The sequence below is a fragment of the Colletotrichum acutatum genome (assembly GCF_030867785.1).
Source record: "Colletotrichum acutatum strain CBS 112980 chromosome Unknown BDZ83scaffold_183, whole genome shotgun sequence".
NCBI classification, from domain to species: domain Eukaryota; kingdom Fungi; phylum Ascomycota; class Sordariomycetes; order Glomerellales; family Glomerellaceae; genus Colletotrichum; species Colletotrichum acutatum.
This window is the reverse complement of record NW_026849177.1, coordinates 24,581-49,292: the sequence shown is the minus strand read 5'-3', so window position 1 is coordinate 49,292 and position 24,712 is coordinate 24,581. Positions and strand designations below refer to the sequence as shown.

Here is a 24,712-nt window from a genome sequence, read left to right as displayed (position 1 = left end):
GCTCGGAGGGGTTCTGCCGTGGTGTCCGACGGATGGTGGTGACATGGTGTTGAGTCTTGTCTGGGGCCAGTCGCAAGCTTAAACATCCCCCGTTGTCCAACCACGTTGGGAGAAACATACAGCTTGTGGTCGCGGAGTCGACGAGTGAAATTTGGCTATCAAAAGAAGGCCGCGGCGGCTACGTGGGGGTAACTTGGCCTGGGGTGCTTCGTTATCGGTGTCTTTTGGATCTCCGACGCCTTGCTGGTCGGTGATCGGCCACGGGTGTTGAAACACGCAAAGAGCCGCCCGCCACGTGTTGGTGATGGCCGTATGTATTGTGATACGTCTACCGTGCGCGAAACCGCAACCTCTCACACAAGACATGACGTTGAGGTTCCCATTGCGAAAAAAGAGGAGCAGTCAAACTTCGTTTTGGATCTCCTTGTCCTTCCCCCGGTATCCGTGCATCCTCATTTGCGGTGGTGTAAAAGGGGGAGGATGTGCGGGGGATTTTCCCGTAGCCCTGCATCCGCGTTAATAAGAATTAAGGCTTATTCTCCAGGAACAACCCAGCGACATAAAGCGTTACGACTCGAGGAAATTCTGGACCACTGCACTGACTATTGCCTCCTTTGGCCGATCTTTGGGGTGGCTGTGCGTTCCGCTTTCCGGTTTCGCATTGATTTCAGATCCCGCCGTCTCCCTACTTGATGTGCGTGTTCTCCTTCCCCCTAGATCATTCTGCCCGCTCTCATCAAAATGGGTGTTGGTCGCATATTTTCTCGTCGACGCTGGAGCCGGGTTGTTGAACAATCAGATCTCCATCACCAACAGTCGCCGGCAGTTTCTACCATGCCCGACGTCGAGATGGCCCGAACGGGAAGCGTACAACGGCAAGGAGAGAAGGAGGAGGATACAGAGTATAGGCCATTGAATTGGAAGAAGATCTTCTTGACGCCAAAGTATATCCGTATGAATCATCCAGCCGGCATCGAAAAGACAGGGGAAACTGACTTGGGCGACGTGCAGCATTCCACCTTTTGGGCATAGCCATCATTGTGGCAACAGTCTTCATCAGTCTTCATCATGATGAGGTCGTTGAGGTTTGTGGCATCTTGTTGAGTGCGAAGAAGATACAATCACTAACACGTCCTGCAATTGTAGAAATTGAGGCCCTTTTCCGAAAAGGTCCGGTCGCTACCCGGAGGGTTCTTGATTCCGATCGCCATCTTGGTTTTGATCTCGTTCCCGCCCCTGTTTGGCCATGAAATTGTGGCCCTTTTGTGCGGTGTGGTGTACGGCCTGTGGATTGGATTTGCCATCGTCGCAGCCGGCACTTTCATCGGAGAGAGTACGACACTCACAAGCCCCAACGTATGACCCGATCGCTAATTCAGATTGCAGTCGGAACCTGGTTTGCGTTCAAGTATACCTTGCGACGTAAGGCTCAGAAGCTGGAGAGAACTAACCTGAATTATGGTGCTTTGGCGCGATTGACTCGCGACGGCGGATTCTGGGTATGTCCATTGGCATGGGCCGTTCGTGTCGACTGTGTGACTGACACCTAACAGATTGTTTTCATTATTCGATTTTCGGTGATTCCGTCCCATTTCTCGACGGCGGTATTTTCGACATGCGATGTCAAGTTCTGGCACTTTGCCGTGTCGACCTTCTTGACGCTTCCGAAGCAAATCATTCTCGTCTATCTCGGTGTTCTCTTGATTGAGAAGAAGTCGAACAACAGCAACAACACCATCAAGAACATTGTCTTTGGCGCAACATTCGTTCTGACTATCGCACTCGCGATATACATCTATGTCAAGATGCGACGAGTCAAGAAGATGCTGTTGCAGGAGCAGGAGGAGAGGAGAGTACAGCGAGAGTTGCAGGAGTTGCCTCAGAAGGCTGAAGTTGACGCAGTCGAGACGGAGATTATACCTCTGCAGCCCGGCGCGGCGACGGTGCGAACAGACAGACCGGGATACCCACACTGGATTTGAGGACTAGTAGCCACGATAGGGAAAACGGGAACTGAAGAGAAAACAGTTGTCCAGGGATTCGGGACACACAGGGACGGGGAAACACGGGACAATTGGTTTTCGGAGTTGGCGTTGGCATGCGCAACATAGCGTTGAGGGCAAAGAAGAAATGATTGGCTTTGATTCTGGCAAAATAAGCGCCTTTCTTGAAAGTCTCGAAGTGAATTTCGGCCCTACTGGCTTTGCACCAGTGGACAGGAGGCACTGACAAGTTGCCAAGGTTTGCCGGTCACCGGAGATGTTTCCGTCGAGCGAAGGCACAATAGAACGAAGTGTCAGAATTTTCCGATATCGACATTGGCGAGTCGGTCTCGTGCGAGAGATCGTTTCGAGATGCGCGACATACAGAAAGGCGCCTGAAATTGCCAATTCTAGACGATGTGCCAAGACAGATCATACTGTATTCGAAAACCCACCTAGCTGTACGCATCAGTTGGCTGCCAGCGATACATACTTTGGCAATTCACCTATGGACCAATCCGAAATCTTGCTATATGGGGGAGAATTTAGCTGTTCAACTGGAGATCATTGATTATCAGCCAGGCTGGCTCTCAGCAAAGCAGTCGATCGTGGCCGCTTCGACGAGGGTTTCTGGAGTGTGAACTGGGAAACCTCCATATCGAAAAGCAACAGCTCTATCCCATCGGAGCCCTGCAAGGTGTATGCCAGAAGTGGGAGTCATCTGTGCGCCTGTTGCGCCGTCCTTGACATCTTTGCGAGAAATGCCATCGAATTTTGGCCGGAGGGGGGGCTAGACATGATGAGTCGTCCCCTGGTGACCCGGTCAACGGGATGACCCTGGGGAAGAATGATGTGCAGAGAGTTTTTCCGGCCTGCTGGGAGAATATCTCCGGAGCAAGTCCATAATGAGGTCGAGACTGGAGTTGTAGGTTGCAGCTATGGCAGTTTGGGGCGTCGTCGAGCGAGTCGTTGAGGCTCCGGCCAAGTCGTGGCTTGCGAAGGAAGGAAACAACAACTCTAAGGAAGCACAAGCCACACGCCTCTTGCCTTGGGCTTCCGTCGCTGTTTCCTGCGCCCAAGCCAATGCGGGATGCCGAAATTGACCAATCCGGGGTCGGCAGGACTCAAGCTCACAGCGCATTTCGCCCCGCCTCCGGTGCTGAGTCCGCTGTGGCCGATGCCTCTGGAGTCTGCAGTAGGCCCGAACCCCGGAGCGGATGCTGCGCGCTGGACGGTCGTTGTCTGGTCCCTGAACGGGGTCTCCTGCTGGGGCTAAAGAGGTAAAAATAGCATCAATCTCAAGAAATTGTCCGCAGCACGCACTTACAGGGTCTACGTCGGTGGCTGTTCCGGTGGCCCTGTCTCGTTCATTCCGGGGAAATGAGGATGCGGATGGCTCTGCCTCAAGCAAGAGATTGTTTCTACGGAGTACGTCTGAGGCTTTGGATGATACCTTAGTAGACGGGCCAGCTTTGCACGGCAGGTGAGCGATGGTGAAGGTGGGTAAATGTTCACTCATACACGGAGAAACCGGTAATAGGGTGCCGTCTATTCCTCATCCGGATCCCTTGTCATTTGTTGCTTTTGCTCCATCTGTCCCATGTCCGGACCATGACAGGGGGTTCTGATCTGCGATTGAAGCTTTTGGATGATAAGAACAATTATCGAAGAGTTTGCTGTACCTCAAACCTCGTGAAGCATGATCCTGATGTTTAAAAGGGTGCATAACTAATGTCTTGAGCAATTCAGTAAACGTCTTCTTTCGACGTTTCATCAAAAGAAGACTCGATTGATGAGGCTCAAATACAGCTTAGGAGAGCCCAGGAACCTGACCATACCTTAATGAGCACAAACGCCTTGGCCCTCCACCATGACCTCATACGCGGATGAAACAACGCGTTTTCTAAGGAGCTAAGGCCAGTGGCCTCCAACTCATCCGTTGGCTTGTTGTGAGTGCGAATGCAGTAATGCACCTATGCTATGGGCTATGGGCTATGGGAAATTCAGTTTTTGTGGACAGACACTTGGAGACAGATGCAAGAGGCAAGGGACTCAAAGACACGATGTAGAAATCAAGACCCCAGAGTCAAGATCAGGGTCTTTTCGTTGGCATTTGGGTAGCATTTGCAGAAGCTACATGTATTTTACTAAGGTAACGTGGTAACCTAACGTCTCTTGGCAAATGAGTAATAGACAAACTTGCTGCTAGTCCCCTGATTCCCGGTTTACTGCCGTCAATCACCAACTCGATTGAGAAATCCGTTGGCGGTGGCGTTCGCATCTTGATTCCCCCCCCTTCCTCAGGTTGGACCCTGCAATCGCCAACCAGCTGCAAGCCGCGCGCAAAAAACGGCTTTTCATTTGCCGTGCGATGCTAAGCACCTAATCGTAGCGCTGCCACTATCGACGTCGGGGTGGCACGGTGGGTGTAATTGATAATAACTGGTAGCTGGAGGCTTGGATAGCAAACTTGCAGGGTTGAAGAAAACCTGAAGAGAGGACCTGGAACCAAAGAGGTGAGGTGGGCAGGAGGAGCCTGGCTGAGTCTCGAGAAGCCGTCCACACTCCACGGTGGTGCGGCGTGCTTTCCCCCTTCCCCTTTGGTCCCCCCAGTCCACTCGGGTGCCTTCTCTCGCCCAGTTCCTTGGTATTCAGCCATTACGAGTACAATCCTGGCCACTGAGAGCTGCTGCGCCTCCTTCCAGACCACCTATCGTCTGTCTACCTTACCTTTAGTCTGGTCTTAGCCATCAGAAAAACAAATCCAGATCTGTTTCTTTTTTGGCGTCCCAGACCCTCTACATACATAATCGAGCCCGGTTTACCCAAAGTTCCAAATCGCAGCGAACATCATTTGCGCGCGATTCGAAAGTCCCGAACCAACGTCGCTCAAACCCACCCAAATTACGACGTCATGGCTGCTGTGCCGTCAGATCCTCCAGCTGAGGCTGCCACCGCCAACGCCAATCCTGCCCCGGCAAACGGCGATGCCAAGAAAGCATCTGACTCCACGGAGACAGCTACACATGCCGCGGAGTCCAATTTTACGACAACAACCGAGGAGTCGAAGACGGCTCCGGAGCCCAAGAGCGCAGAGGACACAAACGGACTGTCTTCGTCGAACGGTCAAGATGCGACGGGGGACGAGCCGAACCCTAGTCTGCCTCCTCGGCCGACATCAATAGATGCCAGGGAGGGACTGCCGCCCACCGACCAGTCTGTACATCCACCAAACACCGCCACGACAACGAGCACAAGGTCGCCAAGGACGTCTACAACCCAAGGCGCCGATACGGCAGCGACCTCGATAGAAATCGACAACACCAAGCCCGCCGACTTTGAGGGCGAAATCTCCACCAACAACGACCTGCCAACGCCCCAGATTCTGAAGAAGATCGAGAACTACGTAGTGCTAGACCGTCATGGAAAGAGCCATACATTCAAGAGCTTATATACTGGTCGCAATGTCGCGAGACGAGTCCTCGTCATTTTCATCCGCCACTTCTTCTGCGGCGTAAGTCTCCCAGTGATCCCTACACAACTCTTCTCCTTGCTAACCATACCAAGAACTGTCAGGAATTTCTGCGATCTCTGTCCGAATCGATAACCCCAGACGCCCTGCTGGGTCTTCCCATGAGCACATTCATCACCGTCGTCGGCTGCGGCAACCCTGGCCTGATTGAAATGTACCTCCAGGAGACGGGCTGCCCCTTCCCCGTCTATACCGATCCCACGCGACGTCTCTTCGACACCTTGGGCATGACGCGCACCCTTGCGCTAGGAGCTCGACCGGCCTACATGCGCAAATCCATGCTCAAATCAGCCGCCGAGAGCGTGTTCCAGGGGTTGAAGCAGGTCAAGAGTGGTCTGGCCACAAAATCAGGCGACCACAGACAAGTTGGCGGCGAGTTCCTCTTCGAACCACTCGAGCTCGTCACGCCCGTCTCAACACCGTACGCCGAGCGGCAGATCGAGGAAGCCATGACGTCGAAGAAGAATAGCATCGACAACAAGGAGGGCATCGACGGAGAGGGCAGCGATGATTTTGAGCCGGAGGAGAAGAGAGTGACGTGGTGCCACCGCATGCGCTCCACACGGGACCACGCCGAAATACCCGAGTTGATGGAGATTCTCGGACTCAACGGGTCCGGAAAGCCTCCCGCTCACGAGAATAAAAGGTGGTCCAGAGCGCTGGAGACGAGGAAGGGGACTGGACTGAGCATGGCTAGCCAGATGAGCAAGCTGAGTGAACAGGAGCGGGCATAGGAGCGGCGAGGCTTCTTTTGGGTCGTTGACGGGTCAGTGCGGTCCCTCGTTCGCCAAGGCTCCGAGAATTAGGGATGACTTACCTACGGTTCACGGAGCCAGGCCGTACAGCGCGGTGCGTGGATGACCGCAGGCAAGCTGCCGAGTGTTGTTCCTTGTTTTTATTTTGTTCGGGCTGCAATCAGCATAGCCACTCAATGATACCTGCAGCATACATCACATCTTGCAAATCAATGGTGGAACAGGTTGAATGTGACAGGGCGACGGACTTTGGGTCTATTCGATGACCACGTTCCAGCGTGCCAGAAAAAAATGTAGTTGAATCTACTCGACGAGGGCAGGTGCCTCATCCCATGGACGAGATGAAGGGAGCTGCAAGGTTTGATTCCAGCTAGATCATCCAAACTCGGGCATAACTTTCTACCGCTGTCCCGTGTACCGGCGACAAGTTGAGGCCTCTTCGGTTGCAACCTGTCATACATCTCCTTCACCATCTTGGGGCTGATACGAAAATAAGCAGGATGTTGTGAGTACAACGAAATACCCAAATCGCATCGTCAGATGAACTACTGTCAGTCTTATCGACTAGGTAGATGCCTCGCATCCTTCCGCCAGCTTCAAGTACCTTCATTCAACACGGTGCCTCCCCGACAAAAGTACTCATCCTTTTCCACTATTTGAGCTCGTGAGCTCGTATAGGCGTCGCTCTTGGCAAGCAAATGTTATATGGAGACAGGAACATTGGGCTCTATTCCTAGACTTCTCTCACTGTTGCCTTTGCTGACGACAAAATGTCTCGAACTGATCGCCAATAGGGCCCTCAAGCTCGTGGCCATATACCCAATCCTCCCAACCGGCCCGAATGAAGTCACCGCAAAACTCGGATCCTTCAAGGGCCCAGCGTTTTAGTATATATACCAAGGTCACGAGAAAGTCTGCTCCGCCCCCCACGAGTACTCATCCAATCAGGCGCGAACCCTGGGCCTTCCTGTGACGACATTGGTAAGCCAGCTAGATTTGGCACTAGGTAGTCTGATCTTTCCTTCTTATTGCCTACTTGAGAGAATGCATGTTTCGTGGAGGTTGTCAAAGTGCTAAGCTTATATTTAGAACATGTAAATCTGGGGAAAGGCAGGCTACCTAAGTTACGTAGGGCGTACCTTCGTAAGCTTAGCCCGGCAGTAGCCTCTTCAAATTCCCGGCTGAACATGACTGGTCTTTTCCGTTGTCAGCTTCGATCTAGCATGGCTGAGCAAGGAACGTGCCAAGCGGAGAGGGCGTGCTGACAGGCTTGAGATCCTCAGCCCGGGTTCCTCGGTTGCCGCGAAGCGGCAATTTACGCAAAGCAGAATACTGTAGGCCAAGGAAAAAGCCCAGAGATCGTTTCTGGGATATTCTACCCGAACGGGTATCTCAGCAGCGTGATCGTATGGGAAGTAGTCTTCCCGGGAAAGACTACAACACAATGTCTCCGCGGGCCTTTTCAGTGAGGCGGAGTCGATTTCTTTCGCCTTACCTAAGTAGATGACTTCAGGATGTTAGCCTCGTGGTGTTCTTTGTGATACCCGGGAGCTGAGTGCTGGTGGATTGTGACCTCTCCCTCGCTTCCCATCAGCCGCGATGTTGTCTCTCAACTCGTCTTGCCTGGTGAGATGTCGGGCGCAGCAACTGATGATCCTCCGTCGACGTATCGTGATGAACTGAACAAGCCTCTTCAACACGAAGAGAACGAGCAAGGGAAGACATCTATAAATCAGGATATTTCCCTCGTCTTCTCAAGACCTCCCTCTCATCCACACACCATCATCAACAGCTTCAACTCCAGCCTAAAAAGCGTACCAAAATCTCCATCTCAAGCCGTCAACCACTACCCAAACCAAAACAAAACCCCTTTGCCAACCCCAACAATGCAGCTCACCTCAATCCTCATCACCGCCCTCGCAGGCCTCGCAACAGCCCGCTCAACCCCCTCCGAACGCCGCCAAACCTCCACCCCAGGCTGCCGCCTCGTCGCGCCCACAGACCTAAACTTTGGCGTCGCCGACCTCCGCTCCGGCACCGTCGTCACCAAAGCCCTCACCTTCCCCGTCGGTCCCACCACCGCCGGACCCTGCCAGCTCGTCGGCGCCTTCCGCCAGGGCTTCCCCATCGACCAGGGCGGCGACGCTTTCGCCCGCCTCGACGTGCGCGCGCTGGACGGTCCCGCTGCGGGCAGCTTGGTCGGCAGCTTTGGGCCGCTCGAGGTGGCGAATGATGCTGTCGTGAAGGATACCGTGCAGGTCGTCAACAGCTTCTCGTGCCGTGAGAGTTTGAGCTTCGAGTTTGCTATTGCGAATGATGCGGATGTTGACGTTGATATCAATGTTGCGTTCACGGCTTCTGAGCTTGGCGGGTTCTTCGTGCAGGTTGGGGACCAGTGCAATTGAGTAAAGTGTGCTCGGGATAGGTCCTGAATGAGCAGAGGCCGGGTACTTGACTTCTTCTCAGTTTCGGTTTAGATGGTCGGATTCGATATTTTGGTTTTGCATTTGGGAGGCGCGGATTTACTCGGGGTCTGGCATGTTGAGCAGCGTAATCATGGGCTCGGGGATTCTGATTTTTGTAACTTTACTGGTACTTCTACCAACTAAACCGTTCTGTCCTGAAAGTTTCCTCAGTCCTTCATGAGTTCTCATCGATCCGTCATTATACCTCAGTCTTCTCCCAGCTTAGCCATCATCCCTCGTTGCTCTTGCCTCTCTATCCACGACTTTGCTCGTTCGTCCAATGCCGACAAGCAAGCCCGTATCGCTGCCATGTAGCAATATGATCTGGTAATTAACTCGAACTGAGGCATTCAGAAAGTTTCAAAAGCAGCCAAAGGAGGGCAGACAGCCGTGTAGCCATCAAGAGTCGTCCTGAACGTACAATTTGTCAGTCTTTGGTCGGAATGAAGATGGGGGAAGTGACCATATGCCATCAAGAGATACCTGGGACGTCGATAACTCACATTTGGTGGTTGAACATGTATACAAGTAGCTTCCACTGCATCTTTGCCTCTGCTTTTACGGCACGAAAAGTCGGCTGGAACGCGTTTGACTTTCATGCGAGCTGACGGCTTGTAGACGATAGACCGAGTTAGGCTGGGAGGCTATATAGTTTCGGCAGGCTCATCGATAGCCATGGCCTCGGAAGAGTTGGCGTTGGCGGCGTTGCTCTCGGCGAACTCGTTATCGGCGGGTTTGTCCTCGAAAGGGTTGAACTCGAATGACTCCAAGTTGTCATGAACAGACTTCTCAACTTCTGACTCGATGCCCTCGGGCTTGCCATCGCCAGGCTTGCCGTCGACAAACTTGCTGTGGTCAATAACGCTTGCCTCGTCCCAGTCAAAAGTGTTCTCGCAAGACGCGCATCTAAACACCCGCGCAAGAAAATTAATAAGTGACCGCTCAAAAAAGTAAGAAGAAACAATGCCAAAGGAGATATTTCCACATGGAGTAAAGGAACTTACTGAACATAATTACAGCCACCATCAGCCTTCTCAGCAGGGGACTGACAGACAGGGCACTGCTTGATGCTCAACTGCTCCATGATACGATGACTCTGACGCTCAAGCTCCTCCTTGAGCTTTCCCTCCGCCTTCCAGCGCGCCTCAACCTCGGCACAGGTCTCGCCCTGGTGAACCTTGTCGCCGCATCCAATGCAGGTGAGCTTTCCGCAGGGACAAGTACCAGTGCCGCCGACGGTGCCGGCGTCGTTGTTCAGACCGAAGCGGTAACGAAGCGGGATATAGCGGCCGCAGGCAGTGTCATGGCAGTACAAGGCGGCGTTGCGGGAGACCTCATCGGCCTCGTCGGCGAGGTCGAAGTAGGTCTTGGCCTCCTTGCGGCGGAGCAGCTGACGGGCCCAGAGATCAGGAAAGGGCTTCTGGGATCCGCAGCCGCCGTCGCACTTGGGCTTGCGGAACGGCTTCGAGATGCACGACTTCAGATAGGCGGTCGCGCAGGTGGTGCAGTAGGGATCGCAACCACAGGAGAAATCCTTGCGGGTGGCTTTCTTGCAGGCCTTACCGCAGAGAACGCAATCCTTGATGTCCTTTTTGCCCTCCATAATATCGATGCTTCGAGCGTGGGTTTTCGAATATTGATGGATGTTGGGGTGCCGACAGCTACCTTGAGGATGAAGGTAAGCTGATGATGGATTTGGAAAGTGGAAAGTCCAGGAACGAACTTGGGGATTTGATTTCGAAGAAGGATGGGGCCTGAAACTTCTAGTAGTCTACAGGGCGCTCTTGTTCTTGCCTTTGGATGGGTCTCCTTTGGTGGGGGAAGGCACTCTGGCCGCGGAAGGCCATCGTGAGAGTCTCTCAGGAGCACTGAGACGTGGAGGCGCAAGACCATGGAGTATTTGAGGCCAGCCCGTGCGTCGAAGATGATGTCCTCACGAGCTCGAGACGTAGACAGCTTAGCCTAGAAGTGTCTGCAGTGAACATGGTCACCAGAAGGCTTGAGACTCGAGAGTGCTTGAATCTCCAAGGTTTTATGGCTATATGTATATGAATATCAATTCTCAAAGGTCCAATTTGGAATTGGTGGGATTAAAACACAGAAGGACAAAGAGTGGCAATCATTGATAAGATGTAGTGCAACGGCCGTCAAATTTTCTCTTGAAGTAATGAGAATATTGGCGATGTCTTTGTGTTACGGGAGTGGTTGGAATTATCGAGGCTCATTCAACATCTCTAGTTCTCCTATATTTCGATATTCAGATATTCTTTGGTGCTTGGAAGTTCGTTGAAGGTTTAACTTGGCTCTCTATAGATCGAAGGGCAAACCCGGAACCCCCAATGTGTCAACAATATCCACAATGCTTCTGCAGTGTCGGGACATGAAACGAGATTCTCTGGAGCTTAGGATTCGATCTGTGATGTATTGATGACAGTCTAAGTTAATCATTGCCTCATGGCCAACATTTGTTTGCAGGATAAAACTTTCGAATATCACGAGAAGTTTTCGGTCTTTACCCAAAATACCCAATTGAGTGGATAATCGCTACTTAGTTAGTGTCAATAAGATTCTACCATGGCTTCTTACGTCTAGATGGTCATCTTGGAATGATATCATTTCAAAGAGACACTGATAGGCGAATTTTGTGGCAAAAACAAGATAAGAACCCTTGTTCATCATCTATTCTGGATCATGGCATATCGATGCTTCTTTTCTCGACTAGGTAAGTCGCCAGTACTTTTCGAGTACTCACAATCTTATCTGGCTCGTAAGCTGGACTGCGCACCTGGACTGCATGAGTATAGGATGCACTCACTGGCTCCTCGTTTTTAGTTGGGCCAGGCAGGACGTAGTAACTTGTAGGAGTTAAAATTCGCCTCAATCCTCACGCGTCCAGTGAGTAGAAACCAAACTACTTGATGTAACTTACCTAAAGATGCACTTAGCCATCCACAAACAGACATAGCTGCAAGGAAATGGTGCTTACTCGGCCGTACTTGGGATATCACGTTGTACTGCGTATGCACCGTAACAGCTTGAGGGTTGACTCATGTTACATCAAGGCTCTTCTCAGTTTGGACCATGATCTTCCGAGGGTATGTCAAGATCTTGACCGATTCAAAGCGCTTCGACTTTAAGTCATGATCAAGGGCGTGGATTATGTATCATTGGAGCATTTCGATTCTACCCCGCAACATCTAGAATGACCTGCTGGCTGGTGACTCAGGTATACTCGACACAGTTTGTCATACTTGCTCGGAATGTGAAGAGGAGGTACAGCGTGAGAGAGATCATGTATGCATGCAAACGCCCTACTGCTAGGGTTATAGGTCGAGGGTAGAGACAGAACCACCCGAAAGTCATCGAAACCGACTATAGAATGTCACTTATCGCCTCAATATCCACAAGGGCTCACGTCGGACAGACTAACATCAGTACTAGCCCGACTTCCCTCTCAAGCGGTCTAGCTTATGTTTGCTTCTTGGCTGATTTAGTGTGTAGCTACTGAGAGTTGTCTCTGGTTAACCACACCTTTTCGAATGCAACATTACAGCAATGTTTTACTGGCTTGGGCTCTACCACAGGAATCCGTCGAAAGTCACCGCAAGCCCTGCGGCACTGAAATACATGACTAGACAATACACCCGGCCGGATGGTAGCATAAATAAGGTACAGCAACACGGCTGACAGAGGCTACACACTCATACGTAGAAGGATGAGCTGCAGGCTCAAGTTGCTAGACACATACCGTTAAGAAGGCAGCCAATCCGGTGTTGCTCTCTGTCTATCAACCCCGCAGCTATACCACACTATGTTGATCGTCTGTCTTTCAGCTGAATCAACTTGAGAAGTATGTACCATTCAGCTATGCTGATCTCCTCGGAATAGTAAGACGGGCATGATATTACTCCTTTGCATCGAAAGCCTGATGAATCGACTTGGAAGCCAGAGCATGGGATCATGAAGCATTGTCCAAAAGCTTATAAAAGCCATGCAAAGTCAGGGAAATAGTCATCTTAGCTGAGAAGTTCAAACCAAGTCAACTACAGCTGTTGAATTTTGCTTGAGCCTCAAGTGAACTGTTGGAATCAAAGGTAAGGCCCAGATATCAAAGTCTCTTGATTCGAAAGACGACTAATCAGCTCTATGATTCAGAAACTCGCCCAAAATGCGCTTTGCCACCTCCTTGACCATTTTCTTCCTCGCCGCAGCCGCCCAGGCTAGCGTCGCCCAGCAGGATGAACCTTACGCCATAGCCGCGCGGGCTGACACGGACGAGCCCGTGGCCACACTGGAGAAGAAGGAAGAGACGGGTCTAGAGAAGAGGGCCTGCAACTACAACGGGTGCAAGTGCGACAGCAAGAACAAGCAACTCACCGTCTGCGGCAACTGCGTCTGGAGCCGCGACAGAGGCTACGTAGTGACGAGTAAGAGGATCGCCAACCACATTTACGAGTGCTCGCCCAGCGGCAGATGCTGCGACTACGGTGTCGCCCATGACTGCGGTTCCCTCTCTGCTCGGTGCATTGTGAACTAAGTGGGCGGCGACTACTACACTTATTGTCTGAAGGGGTCGACTAAAGGAGCAGAATGAGCCGTCATCTCGGGTTCACGGCAAAAGTTGTGTTTGAAAGTGTCGTCTCAAGTCTGTACTTAACTCGAGTCACTCGCTCAAGTCGGTTTAGATCATGGGGGTTTGCTTCACTGAAGTTGCAGAGGAAACAAAAATCGGTAAAAAAAAAATCATTGGAGGCAATTATGGTTCCATGCAGAAGTGAAGTGCGTAAAGTTGCATGTTCCTGGTTCGAGACACTTATAAGGCAAGACGAGGCGAGTCGAGCCTAAAAATAGGGATCAAATGACGTTGTGACGTGTAAGAGAAGCAAACTTAGCCGACTTGAACCACGATCTGCCGCGTGCAACCCGCAGCCTAGTCGCAGCCCACGGGTAATAGGCGTCTGGAACCTTGTAATTAGCAAGGCCAGAGTTGCAAGAATACGCGCCTCCCATGGTGATTTTTGATGGGGGGTGGACCGCTTGGCCGCAGACTTGGCTTTTTTTTTTCTTTTTTACTGTTCCCAATTCCCCTGGGGGAAATTTTGCGACTCCTGACCCGGGAATAGACGAACGGTATTCCTTGGACCAGACGAATCAGGTGACTGTTATTTACCTCCGTACCCGAGTTTAGGGAATATTTTTTCACCGCGCCTGTGGGAAGCTCTTACCAGGTGAAACGGGATTGGACATTGCATTCCTTAAAGGGGGCAACCCCCCGGTTAACGACTTAGGGGGGCTTACCCCGCGCAGTTGCGTTTACCAGGTGGGGTTCAAAATCTGTGTTGCTCCCACCACCAACTTCACACCATACGCGAAATCTAGTATGCCAAGATGGCTGCCCAAGTTCCCACAGAAGCTTTGAAGAAGCTCAACGGTATGGCGCTCTTCGCCGTAGCTACCGGCTATTCTCCCGTCAACTTCGGACCTCTATGCTAATCAATGATTTTTTGTTCCAACAGTGGGAGAGCCTGCGACGAACGGCAAGGCAGCGAAGCCCGCGGAGGGAAATGGGGTCGACCACGACAGCGACGACTCGGATGAGGAGGGCGAGGATGTGACGGCGCCTGCCGCCGGCGGAGCAGCCAAGAAGAAGAAGAAGAACAAAAAGAAGAAGAAGAAGAAGTCCCCGACCGCCCAGTCCGACCCGCCGCGCGTGCTCATGTCCTCGTTATTCCCCCAAAAGAACTACCCCAAGGGCCAGGAGGAGGAGTACCGCGACGAGAACCTCTACCGCACGACGAACGAGGAGAAGCGCCACCTCGACAACCTCAACAACGACTTCTTGACAGACTACCGCGAGGCCGCCGAGATCCATCGCCAGGTCCGCCAATGGGCGCAGAAGAATATCAAGCCTGGCCAGACCCTGACCGAGATTGCCGAGGGCATCGAGGACGGCGTGCGTGCGCTGACGGGACACCCGGGTCTCGAGGAGGGCGACGCATACAAGGGCGGCATGGGCTTCCCGTGCGGCCTGTCCCTCAACCACTGCGCGGCGCATTACACGCCCAACGCCGGCAACAAGATGGTGCTCTCGCAGGAGGACGTCATGAAGGTCGACTTTGGTGTGCACGTCAACGGACGCATCGTCGACAGCGCCTTCACCATGGCCTTTGAGCCGCAGTACGACAACCTCCTCGCGGCCGTCAAGGACGCGACCAACGCCGGTGTCAAGGAGGCCGGCATCGACGTCCGCGTGGGCGACGTCGGCGGCGTTATCCAGGAGGTCATGGAGAGCTACGAGTGCGAGATTGACGGCGTGACGTACCCCGTCAAGTCGATCCGCAACCTCAACGGCCACACGATTGAGCGTTGGAGCATCCACGGCACCAAGAGCGTGCCCATCGTCAAGAGCAACGACACGACAAAGATGGAGGAGGGTGATGTCTTCGCTGTCGAGACGTTTGGTAGCACGGGCAATGGATATGTCAGGGAAGATATGGAGGTGTCTCACTACGCCAAGCGTGGAGAGGGCCATGCCGCGCTCCGGTTAGATTCGGCCAAGAGGCTGTTGAACGTCATCAACAAGAACTTTGGCACCCTGCCTTTCTGCCGGCGTTATCTGGACCGTTTAGGACAGGACAAGTATCTCCTTGGTGTAAGTTGGCATCTCCACCGCTGACTGAAGAATGTGAGCTGACGAATAACAGTTGAACAACCTCGTTGCCAGCGGCATTGTCGAGGCTTACCCGCCCTTGTGTGATAAAAAGGGCTCCTACACAGCTCAGTTCGAGCACGTAAGTGATGACTCCCATTGTTTGTCTGGGCTGATGCTAATATATGCCATCCAGACCATCCTGCTCAGGCCAAACGTCAAGGAAGTAATCAGCCGAGGAGAGGATTATTAGGCGGGGTGAAACCGGCCAAGGATAGGTATTGTCGTGGGTTTCCCTTCCACTTATCAAGACTATCGTTCAGATATACATAAAAATCCCAACAATCGAATCCAACATGACCATACCTGAATTTTTGCCGAGAGCGCACGACATTGAGTGAGTTCTTGAACCATTTCTAAAGGCATCAAGTGTCAGTCTGTTGTAAACAACACTGCATTTGGGAATAGCGTTACGTCTGCCTCCAGGGCACAGCGAGTGTCCGCATCCCGGGAGGCTAGAGTTCCCCATGCTGATTTATCGGCATTACTTCGCACAACGCTCAGTAACGCTGAGATGCTATCACAAGTAGCCAGAATGCTCAAATGTATCTACTCGAATCCGTATGCTGCAGTTACACTCAGCTATCGACAGACAAAGCCCAGAGCCTGCCGTGTCAGCATGTTCGCAGCCCTGTCTTGACCCGTAAGTCATACGTTGTTTAAGTTCGCCAGTCCTTTCCGGCCCCATAACGGGATACCGTCCCGTAGCCGGGCACAACGGAGCAAATCATAGTGGAGACCAGCTCCGACACAATGCTCCGGGAAGGGAGACTCGATGGACAATATGGCCGGTGGTCTTGCGGATCGAAGGCTTCCGTCTCCGCGTGTTTCCATCTACTGGCGGTCTGCGGTGATGTCAGATGCCATCACCTCGAGCCCGGAATGGAAACCGATCGGAACCCGCAGATGAAGACGGGCGCCGGGCGAAGTAGGTAGAGCCACACGGAACCCAGCGATTGCCTTACTAAGCATGGAGCTAGAGAGGACCCCTGCGCCACTTGAGGCTGGGGCGTGTCACTATGGCGTCAATCAGAAGCATGTAGAGGCAAGATCATAGGCCGATCCAGAACCGACGACCACTCATAGGCATTTCCCATTCGCCCCCGCCGAGACATTGTCCGGTGCACCGTCACGACCGTTCACTGGTCGGCGAATTGGAACCGCCATATCCACTTCGTTCTCCACCGCCAATCCGCGCATCTCTGGTTCTCCAAGGGTCCGATCGGCGGCGTCCAGAAGCACGGAGGAGGACATGACAGCTTCATCCGATACCTATCCACCTCGGATATCCAGGTAGCGTAAGAGGCGTCGGCCGCGGGTCGGCTGTCGGGGCTGTAGTAGAAAGGGGCCTTGGCGGAACCTGATTTTCGTCGTCCCTTCTTCGTCACACTCTCGGGCTGGGCGAATAGTGTATTCGTCCATGGATGTATGTGTGTGTGTGTGTGTGTGTGTGTGTGTGTGTAAGAGGCGGGAAAGAGAGGAAGAGCTCGGACGCTTACTCGCCGACTTAACTTCTCTTCCGCCTTCCCGCTGGGTAACGGGAACGGTACGGATGTCAGCGAGAAATGGCGTTTGGAAAGAGGAGAACCGACAAATGCCCATCCGCGGATCCACCTCTAGGCCAATCACATGCAACCAGCGATTTCACATCGGCGGCCAGCCCGCGTCGTGGGAGGTGCTGGGCCTTTGGTACCCCCATCCCGTCCCCTCCCCCCTTGTCTCCGACGTTTTCCATCTCCATTGACGCGGTCCATGCGCGCCATACCCGAATCAGGCAGCTAGGCGAGGTAGGAGGCCCCAAGCCGAGCCAGACAGCGCGCTCCCTGCGGTGGAGTTTTCGTGCCTCCTTCGCTGCGAGTTCGCACGCGCCACCCCGAATTCCCATCTTTCTCCGGGGCACCGGCTGGGCCACTTGGCCCTGGAGGGAAGGAATGCAAACTGCTGCAGTGGTAGCAGTGCTTGCACCAAAAGCCCACAGAGAAATTTCCAGCGCAAGAAAACCTTGTGGGGGCCTTGATGCCTTGGGAAGCGTTTTGCCACGCTTTGGTTGGTCAGATCTGCTTCCTAAAAAACCCGCACACGACACCTGCTCCACCCTCCGGCCTACCGAAGCTCGCAGCGCGCTGCTGCTCTCGGTTTTTTTTTTTCTCTCACCCCCGTCCGGTTTCCTTACTAGCAAGGTTCACCTATTATTTTTGCATCCCTTATATCAACAATCACCTCCCTCTTCCTCCATTTTTTCCCTACATCACAAGAAGTTGACTCATCACTGTCGCTTGACGATAAACAAACAAACAACGAGATATCAACCAGCTTGACTCGTTCTCATTCACGAATATCCACGACACCTACACGAATCCCCCCGAACTAGATCCGAAGACACTAGAGGCAGAAAAAAAAAAGCGACAAAAACTTTCCCGCCCGCTCCATCACACGAGCTTCCTTTCCTACCTCGCCCGCAAAACCCGATACCCAGAAGTAGTATCAACCACCACAAAAAGTCACATTCAAAATGAAGGTCTTCTCCAACGCAGTAACATTCAACTACTCCTGGGAAGAGGTCTCAGCAGCAAACTGGCGCAAATACTGCCCGTGGAACGACAAGACGACGCACGTAATCGCCGTCGACACAATCGGGCGCAGCGTCGACCCAGCCACGGGGATCCTCCGCACCGAGCGCCTCATCACCTGCAAGCAGTCCGCGCCCAAGTGGTTCGCCTCCCTCGTCGGCGGCGGCGGCGGCGACCCGGACGTCTCCCACGTCTTTGAGACCTCCTACGTCGACCCAGCCAACAAGACCGTCACAATGGTATCCCAGAACCTGACCTTCGCCAACCTCATCTCCGTCCAGGAGTCCGTCGTCTACAAGCCCGTCAGCCCGACGCAGACGCAGTTCGTCCAGGACGCGCAGATCACCGCCCTCTGCGGCGGCTGGCAGCGCATCAAGAACGGCATCGAAGACCAGTGCGTGTCGCAGTTCCGCAACAATGCGCAAAAGGGCAAGGAGGGGTTCGAGATGGTCTTGGCTATGAGCAGGCGGGTGTTCGCCGAGGAGCGCGAGCGCGAGATGCGTGTTCGCCAGGGCGCCATGGCAGCATGAGGCTTCTGATGATGATGGGTATGGTTTGAGAGTCTACCACGTCGACTCTTGCTCCTTCTCCCACCCCGGTTTGCAACACGATACTCGCGTTATGCAGCGTTCCTCGTCATTTTTTACATCTTTTCTCAACAAGCGGGCAGCATCACCACAAAAGGATTCGGAAAAAGGGTTTTTAGACGGCGTTCAGACATTACATTTTTTTCAGGGCCAAGCCTAAAGACGTGGATGCGGATCTTCCACTCAAACCATTCAGGTTTAGAGAGAATAACCACCATCCCCAACTGTACAAAGACATTCGGCGTTCAGGAATATCCCTACATGATAGAGCATCCGGGGGTTTTCCTCAGACAAGACATTTTCTTCTCAAGGTCCATTGCGACCAGAATTAGAGTGTTTTTTTTTTTTTAGAAATAATAGACCCCTCACAACGATCAGCAAACTTCATTGCCTCAACATGGAATTGTCCACCCGTTTCATCGTGATTCAATAGAAATGCCTCATCCCATGTACTGCCGCAAGTCACTGCCCAACAAAACTCTAAGCTGAATGTAAAGAACTACCTGCTCAAAGCCACCACGGTATCCCTTCTAGATAAGGTCGGTAAACCCTTCATTTCTCCATTCGGCCCCGGCACTTCTCCTCATACCGAACCAGCGTCTCTTTGGTATCCCGATCCAGCGCCGCCTCGCTCCCGTCCAGGACCCGCCTCGCAAACGCCGCAGCCTCGCCGAACCGGCGTAGGAAGTAGAGCTCTTCCACAGCATGCAGGAGCTCTTGTAACACAGGCTTGCTGGCCTTTTCCGTGTTGAGCGGTAGCTCTATTGTCTGCCAAACCTAGCAAGGCAAGTATGTGTTAGTCTACAACTACCCTTTGTGATGATTGTCTGCTGCAAGAATAGAGGGGGCAAGCAGGCGGAAGGGGAGGGGGAGGGGGTGTGCTCCGTGGTTCAGGGTTCTCCGGGCAGGTGGAGAAAGCCGGGTGGCTTGCATCGGAAGTCCATCCGAGCTTCGAAAAGGGCTGCCAAATGAGAACATGAAAAGCAGGATTGAAAGATCGAAAACTATCGCCCCTCGCATACCCCATTGCAAAGGCATAAATACAAAGCCAACGATATAGAGTACATATTGTTTCTGCGCAGAAAGATATCAAGGAAGCAAGGAAAAATAATGACTCACATCGCCGTCTTGCACCTTGACCCGATACGTAGCCCGAAGATTTTGAAAGTCCTCTTCCGATTGCCAGTCTCTGGGCTTCTGCTCCTCCTCATCAGAGTCGTCGATGGCGATGTTGAAGAGGTCGCCTTCTTCGTCGGCCATCTTTGCAGGTTGTATGTGCAGGTGTGGCCCGTGGAAGTAGATCAAATCCAGGGTAGGGAAAGATCCTAGAACTTTGTGAAATTCCTTTCGAGGGTTCGGAGTATAATCTCTTCAGCCCTGCCGCTGCTCTATTTCGTAAGTCGACAACAAGAATGACCAGTTTCGCCGGGCGCTCAAAGTCTCGAGGAAACGAACGTCCAAAGAAGAAAATGAAATCCCCACTCTGATTGCTCCGTCGTGGTCCAGGTGGTCGGGTATCCAGTTCGGCGATTGATCACCAAGATATCCGTACAGATACCGGCACGCTGGAAGGGACTGACTGACTATGTGAAATTATGCAACTAAACAATACATTTTATGCTCTGGCTGCAAATTTTTTACAAGCAAGTCCTGCCGAAACGGTTTCCCCAACATGACATCAAGCCGCATGGCGGGGTTGGTGGGGCCGTTTTTGCACCTAGCGGGCCGAGAAGCTTCGAAGCTCGAACCTCATCCGTCCACTCTAACCCCCCGCCTCTCCCGTCCCTTCATTCCGATCTTCCCGTCCCGTGAAACCTTTAATTGACTTCAACTACCTTACCTAGCTTTGGCCTACACATATACGAAGGAAAGACAGAACAGTGTCTGTTTGCCGCTCTTCCTTCTGATCAAAATAGTTGAAATGGAGCAGCAAGTAGCTAGGCTGGTAGAAAAGGCGTGGAACAAGTTCCAAGAGACGCCTGAAGAGAAACGCCTTTGTGAGTATATATACGCCCTTCGTATCATGTCCCGGAGCTACCTGGCCCAAACATTGGAGCTTTCTGCTCTCAGTGATACCCCTGTTCCATGATGACTGCGTCACCCATCTCAATCAGGTTCCACCCAATTGTACAAGACCAAACTAATGTCCCAAAGTGATAGGAATATCTGGCATCCCAGGCTCAGGTAACTACAACTTGATACCCTCTCTCATCCACAACTCAACACCCTCAATGCAGCCTCTCACACCCCAAACTAGGCAAAACAACCCTCTCCCAAATAGTAACAACCCACCTCAACGCCCGCGCCAAGACCCTCGACCCCTCAAACCCAATCCGCACAGCCCACTCGCCCGCAGCCTTCGTCCCCATGGACGGCTACCACCTCACCCACGTCCAGCTCTCCGCCATGCCCGACCCGCAAACCGCCCACGCCCGCCGCGGCGCCGCCTTCACCTTCGACGGCCCCGCCTTCCACAAGCTCGTCACGTCCCTCCGGGAACCCCTGAGGGCCGACTCCTCCCCGATATACGCCCCGAGCTTCGACCACGCCGTCAAAGATCCCAAGGAGAACGACATCGCTATCCAGCCGTATCACCGCATCGTCGTGTTCGAGGGAAATTACCTTACGCTCGACAAGCCGCCGTGGAGCGACGCTGCGAAGCTCATGGACGAGCTTTGGTTCGTAGACGTGGACTTCGAGGTGGCGAGGAAGCGCTTGATAGGGAGACATGTCAAGGCAGGCATTGCAAAGAACGAGGAGGAAGCCGATAAGAGGGCAAGGGAAAACGATCTGGTGAATGGGAAGGAGATTGTCGACTTCCGCCTAAAGGTCGATGAGGTTGTTACCAGTCGAGAAGATGACGAATGGATTCACGAATGAGAAATGTACGGTCATGTGTTCGGCCATTGCTTTAGGGTTCTTTATTACTCGCTGTCGATACTCAGTCGTGCCAGAACTATTATGAGGTCCTGTCCTGTCCCGTCCCGTCCCGACCACGTAACCGGCACTTCTGCTCAACCAATTGTGCTGGATATCGGTGGAGACTCGCATCCCAACTATCTATGCAATACTGAGAACCATTCTCCTTCACACATTCATCTCACTCGGCCGCGGCCCCCGTGAAGCTGCCGGGGAACTTGGCTGCGCTATAGCCTGTAGCGAACATAGAGCCTCCCAGTCCCCGGCGCGTACGAGGCTGGTCGCTGCCCTGCTGTCGAGGGACTTGCCCATGGCCAAGGCCAATGGGCTGGAATGGCTCTGCGTTGGGCGAGAACGTCCCGCCATTTTGGTGAACTGGGCCGTTCATACCCATGCCCACCTCGGAATCCGGATAGCTGATGTGGTACGTGACCGTGACAGCGTGAATGACGCCCGACGGGTACATTCCAGGAATCATGGCCTGGGGATGCATCTGAGGTTGCATCTGGGTCGCGTAGTGCACTTGGCCCGGCGTCATCTGTGGCATAGGGATGCCAGCAGGCATAATGTAGCTTGTGGGGTTGAATGGAACTGCAGGGGCGGTCTCGGGACTCTTCACAGGAGTGGGCGCTGGCGCGGTGACATCTGGCTCAGCCTTGACGGGAGCTTCGAACTCAACAGCCGAGTCGTGCGAAGCGTCAGACATCGCGTCCCCCTTGTCTGATTCAGCAGTCTTGGAAGGAATCAGAGGCTCTTTGGGAAGAACATCCTGAGATGCTTTCTGGACATGCGCATGCTCGATCTCAGTACTGGCACCCGCATCAAATGGATTGGTCGACTCCATAGCGGTGCCATTGGGCACATGTTCCTTTGCAGTGTTCTCTCCGTAAGCTTGCGTGCTGTCACTGGACGTCTTCGCAATGCTGCTTTGGACTTGCACCTGGGTCTCGGCGTCGATATCGATCTTATTCTTGGGTGCATCAGTGACTTCTAGCTTGATTGCACTGTTCTCCTTGTTCTCTGCCTTGCTGTCGGTATTCTTATCAAGGTTGCTCTCAGTCGATTCCTTGCGTGGTATTTGAGTGCCAGTTGAGAATTGCGGAGTAGTAGCGACTGCCTTATGGTGGTTGACAGCTTCAGACAAACCAGGCATTGAGACCTGTGAGACATCGCCGGTGCCTGTCTGTGTCTGCATAGTTCCCGAAATCCAGTCCATGAGCTTTGCGGCCTCGTTATTTGGCTGGGAAGCTCGCAACTTCTGGTTCTGTTGCAGGTGAGGCGGCAGCTTGGAGAACTCACTTCGGCTGTCCTTTTCCAGGGGGATCTTGACGTCCTTGATTCCGGCAGGAGCTTCAGCAGAAGAACGTCTCTCCAACAACTGTTCAGGGCTGTACTGGACCCGAGGAGGGCGGTCTGTAGTGTACATGGGGGAACCCTTGACATTGGTCAGCTTCAGATTGCTGAAAGCATCCGTCAGGTCTTCCTCGCCATGATCCTTCTTCATGGGCGCCACCTCAGTGGCCTGAACGGCGGTCTGGGTGGGGCGAGCGGCCTCGGGAGCAGCCGACTCGACGGGAGCGACGGCGCCCGTGTCCACCTCATCCTGGGAAGCAGCCATCTCGCGGAGATATTTCATCACCTTCTGCAGCATGTCCGCACGCTGAACGAAGTCGGCAGCCGTCTCGGAGTCATCGAACTTGAGGCTGTATCGCATTGATGGCCTCGACGCGGAAGCCCCGAAACTGACGATACACATGTGATTCTTGTGAAAGTCCAGAGTGTAATCGTTCATGCTGTGGGCTTGGTCGAAGACGCCAGGGCATACAATGATGCAGACGACATGTCCATTGGGGTGCTCGTCAGACTCGATGGTCTTCAACTTGATGACAATGTCATGCTCTTTGCCTCGAGCCTGAGCCTTGCAACGGCCAGCCCAGTGGACCTCGGAGTTCTCATCAGCCAATTGAGGCTGCTTCGTGGTATCTTCAGATTTCTCCTTCTCCTTGCCTTTGACACTGGGAGAGGCGTTCGAAGTCGGCGTGGGGGCCGAGATGGCAGTATTAGGAGCGGCAACTGGAAGATTCTGAGTGCTCTTGGCTCTCAGATGGGGCGGCAAGGGCATGTTAGTCGCTTCAGTAGATCCAGCTCTAGCAGTGCTAGAGCCTGCGGCAGCTGGCCTGGCCGTGGAAGGGGTAGTAAGCGTGACCCTGCTTCCCTGGACATTTGCGCGGGGCTCATCGGCAGCTCTAGTCGAAGGGTATCGATGAAGCTGGGAGCCAGGAGGCATGAGAATACCACTCTGGTTGGTTTGCATGCCTTGAAAGTTCGTCGCGCTATTATTGTTAGTTGGGCTTCTGTCAGAGGAGAGGAGTCGCCTTACTTGGGTCGACGTGTCTCGGGCAGGTGTCTGGCTGGACCAGCCGCAAGGGTTGGACGATATACATTGGAGCCGCCTAGGTCAGGCAGCTGCCTAGCAGCCATGGCTTCAGCATCATCCATTCCTGTCTCTGCAAGCGCTATCATTTTCATTAGTCGAGATACTGTCCTGTGAAGTAGATAGAGAAAGCATACCTCGGTAGCCGTTGAGAGCCTCGGTATTCTCCACGTTCGCAGGAGCGCGGCGGGCACGCGGCGGTATAACATGCCTTTTCGGGGTGTCGTCGAGAGGCAACTCATTGATTCGGTCCATACCGAGGTCGGCCTTCTCAATGTCAGTCACACACAGTAAGAACGAGTTCCAGATGCAAAAGCAACTACTAACCATCATTGCACGCTGGACCAGTTCTTCATTGGTCAGTGACGAAGACGCTGCCTGGAGGCGATGACTGGGCATTTTGTCCGCCTTCCTGTCGGTGTCCCAGGATCCCATGTTTGCAGGCAAACTGAAAGTCAATCTGAGATTTTCGCTAGTTTGATGTCGTGGTTTGGTTCTGGCGTTCAGATATATATCTGTCAGAAAGGGTTGAGCACCCAAGATGGTCGTGCTGCCCGCCGTTTTTTGCCCCGAGAAAGTTGTAGAGCAGGCGCAGAATTGAGATGCCAATCAGGAAACAAGTGGAGGGTAAGGAAAGAAGTGGCAGTGGTGATGATCACGGCAAAATGACGAGTGACAGATGAAAACGGCAGTAGAAGGTCAGCTTGCTGGAGACTTACCGCTGGAGATTCTTGGACCTTTCCTGCTGGTTAAGGATTC

The 24,712-nt window shown here is 53.1% G+C and overlaps 11 protein-coding genes across 11 annotated transcripts; 7 read left to right on the top strand and 4 right to left on the bottom strand.

The window, feature by feature from the left end:
• Positions 1-834: 834 nt before the first annotated feature.
• Positions 835-1,982, top strand: BDZ83DRAFT_757789 (snare associated Golgi protein-domain-containing protein; the record flags this gene model as incomplete). Its single annotated transcript, XM_060514941.1, has 5 exons — positions 835-952; positions 1,012-1,085; positions 1,147-1,333; positions 1,387-1,499; positions 1,554-1,982. 5 exons carry the CDS (start codon positions 835-837, stop codon positions 1,980-1,982), a joined length of 921 nt encoding a protein of 306 aa, XP_060358555.1.
• A 686-nt stretch (positions 1,983-2,668) lies between these two features.
• Positions 2,669-3,683, bottom strand: BDZ83DRAFT_144575 (uncharacterized protein). Its single transcript, XM_060501296.1, has one exon. It carries the CDS (start codon positions 3,499-3,501, stop codon positions 2,806-2,808), a length of 696 nt encoding a protein of 231 aa, XP_060358554.1. The 5' UTR covers positions 3,502-3,683; the 3' UTR covers positions 2,669-2,805.
• A 1,552-nt stretch (positions 3,684-5,235) lies between these two features.
• On the top strand, positions 5,236-6,236 carry BDZ83DRAFT_555003 (AhpC/TSA antioxidant enzyme-domain-containing protein; the record flags this gene model as incomplete). The annotated part of the gene is made up of 2 exons (XM_060503512.1): positions 5,236-5,496; positions 5,550-6,236. Coding segments are annotated over 2 exons (948 nt in total), but the record flags the coding sequence as incomplete, so codon positions are not given.
• Positions 6,237-8,155: 1,919 nt separating this feature from the next.
• On the top strand, positions 8,156-8,674 carry BDZ83DRAFT_724235 (uncharacterized protein; the record flags this gene model as incomplete). Its single annotated transcript, XM_060512634.1, has 1 exon — positions 8,156-8,674. The coding sequence occupies one exon, from the start codon at positions 8,156-8,158 to the stop codon at positions 8,672-8,674; it is 519 nt and encodes a 172-aa protein (XP_060358552.1).
• A 704-nt stretch (positions 8,675-9,378) lies between these two features.
• On the bottom strand, positions 9,379-10,337 carry BDZ83DRAFT_657312 (uncharacterized protein; the record flags this gene model as incomplete). Its single annotated transcript, XM_060510954.1, has 2 exons — positions 9,379-9,640; positions 9,739-10,337. 2 exons carry the CDS (start codon positions 10,335-10,337, stop codon positions 9,379-9,381), a joined length of 861 nt encoding a protein of 286 aa, XP_060358551.1.
• A 2,565-nt stretch (positions 10,338-12,902) lies between these two features.
• BDZ83DRAFT_757785 (uncharacterized protein) lies at positions 12,903-13,271 on the top strand (the record flags this gene model as incomplete). Its single annotated transcript, XM_060514940.1, has 1 exon — positions 12,903-13,271. The coding sequence occupies one exon, from the start codon at positions 12,903-12,905 to the stop codon at positions 13,269-13,271; it is 369 nt and encodes a 122-aa protein (XP_060358550.1).
• A 751-nt stretch (positions 13,272-14,022) lies between these two features.
• Positions 14,023-15,669, top strand: BDZ83DRAFT_144380 (methionine aminopeptidase 2-like protein). Its single transcript, XM_060501295.1, has 3 exons — positions 14,023-14,165; positions 14,251-15,386; positions 15,439-15,669. Exons 1-3 carry the CDS (start codon positions 14,123-14,125, stop codon positions 15,634-15,636), a joined length of 1,377 nt encoding a protein of 458 aa, XP_060358549.1. The 5' UTR covers positions 14,023-14,122; the 3' UTR covers positions 15,637-15,669.
• A 1,936-nt stretch (positions 15,670-17,605) lies between these two features.
• Positions 17,606-18,949, top strand: BDZ83DRAFT_641417 (PRELI-like family protein). The gene has a single exon (XM_060509559.1). It carries the CDS (start codon positions 17,956-17,958, stop codon positions 18,541-18,543), a length of 588 nt encoding a protein of 195 aa, XP_060358548.1. The 5' UTR covers positions 17,606-17,955; the 3' UTR covers positions 18,544-18,949.
• Positions 18,950-18,951: 2 nt separating this feature from the next.
• BDZ83DRAFT_641416 (uncharacterized protein) lies at positions 18,952-20,185 on the bottom strand. The gene is made up of 2 exons (XM_060509558.1): positions 19,720-20,185; positions 18,952-19,377 (listed from the first exon to the last, which is right to left on the bottom strand). Exons 1-2 carry the CDS (start codon positions 19,858-19,860, stop codon positions 19,153-19,155), a joined length of 366 nt encoding a protein of 121 aa, XP_060358547.1. The 5' UTR covers positions 19,861-20,185; the 3' UTR covers positions 18,952-19,152.
• A 175-nt stretch (positions 20,186-20,360) lies between these two features.
• On the top strand, positions 20,361-21,704 carry BDZ83DRAFT_641413 (P-loop containing nucleoside triphosphate hydrolase protein). Its single transcript, XM_060509557.1, has 3 exons — positions 20,361-20,597; positions 20,755-20,784; positions 20,858-21,704. Exons 1-3 carry the CDS (start codon positions 20,522-20,524, stop codon positions 21,478-21,480), a joined length of 729 nt encoding a protein of 242 aa, XP_060358546.1. The 5' UTR covers positions 20,361-20,521; the 3' UTR covers positions 21,481-21,704.
• Positions 21,687-24,096, bottom strand: BDZ83DRAFT_641409 (uncharacterized protein). The gene is made up of 2 exons (XM_060509556.1): positions 23,900-24,096; positions 21,687-23,852 (listed from the first exon to the last, which is right to left on the bottom strand). The coding sequence occupies exons 1-2, from the start codon at positions 24,046-24,048 to the stop codon at positions 21,701-21,703; spliced, it is 2,301 nt and encodes a 766-aa protein (XP_060358545.1). The 5' UTR covers positions 24,049-24,096; the 3' UTR covers positions 21,687-21,700.
• Positions 24,097-24,712: the final 616 nt, after the last annotated feature.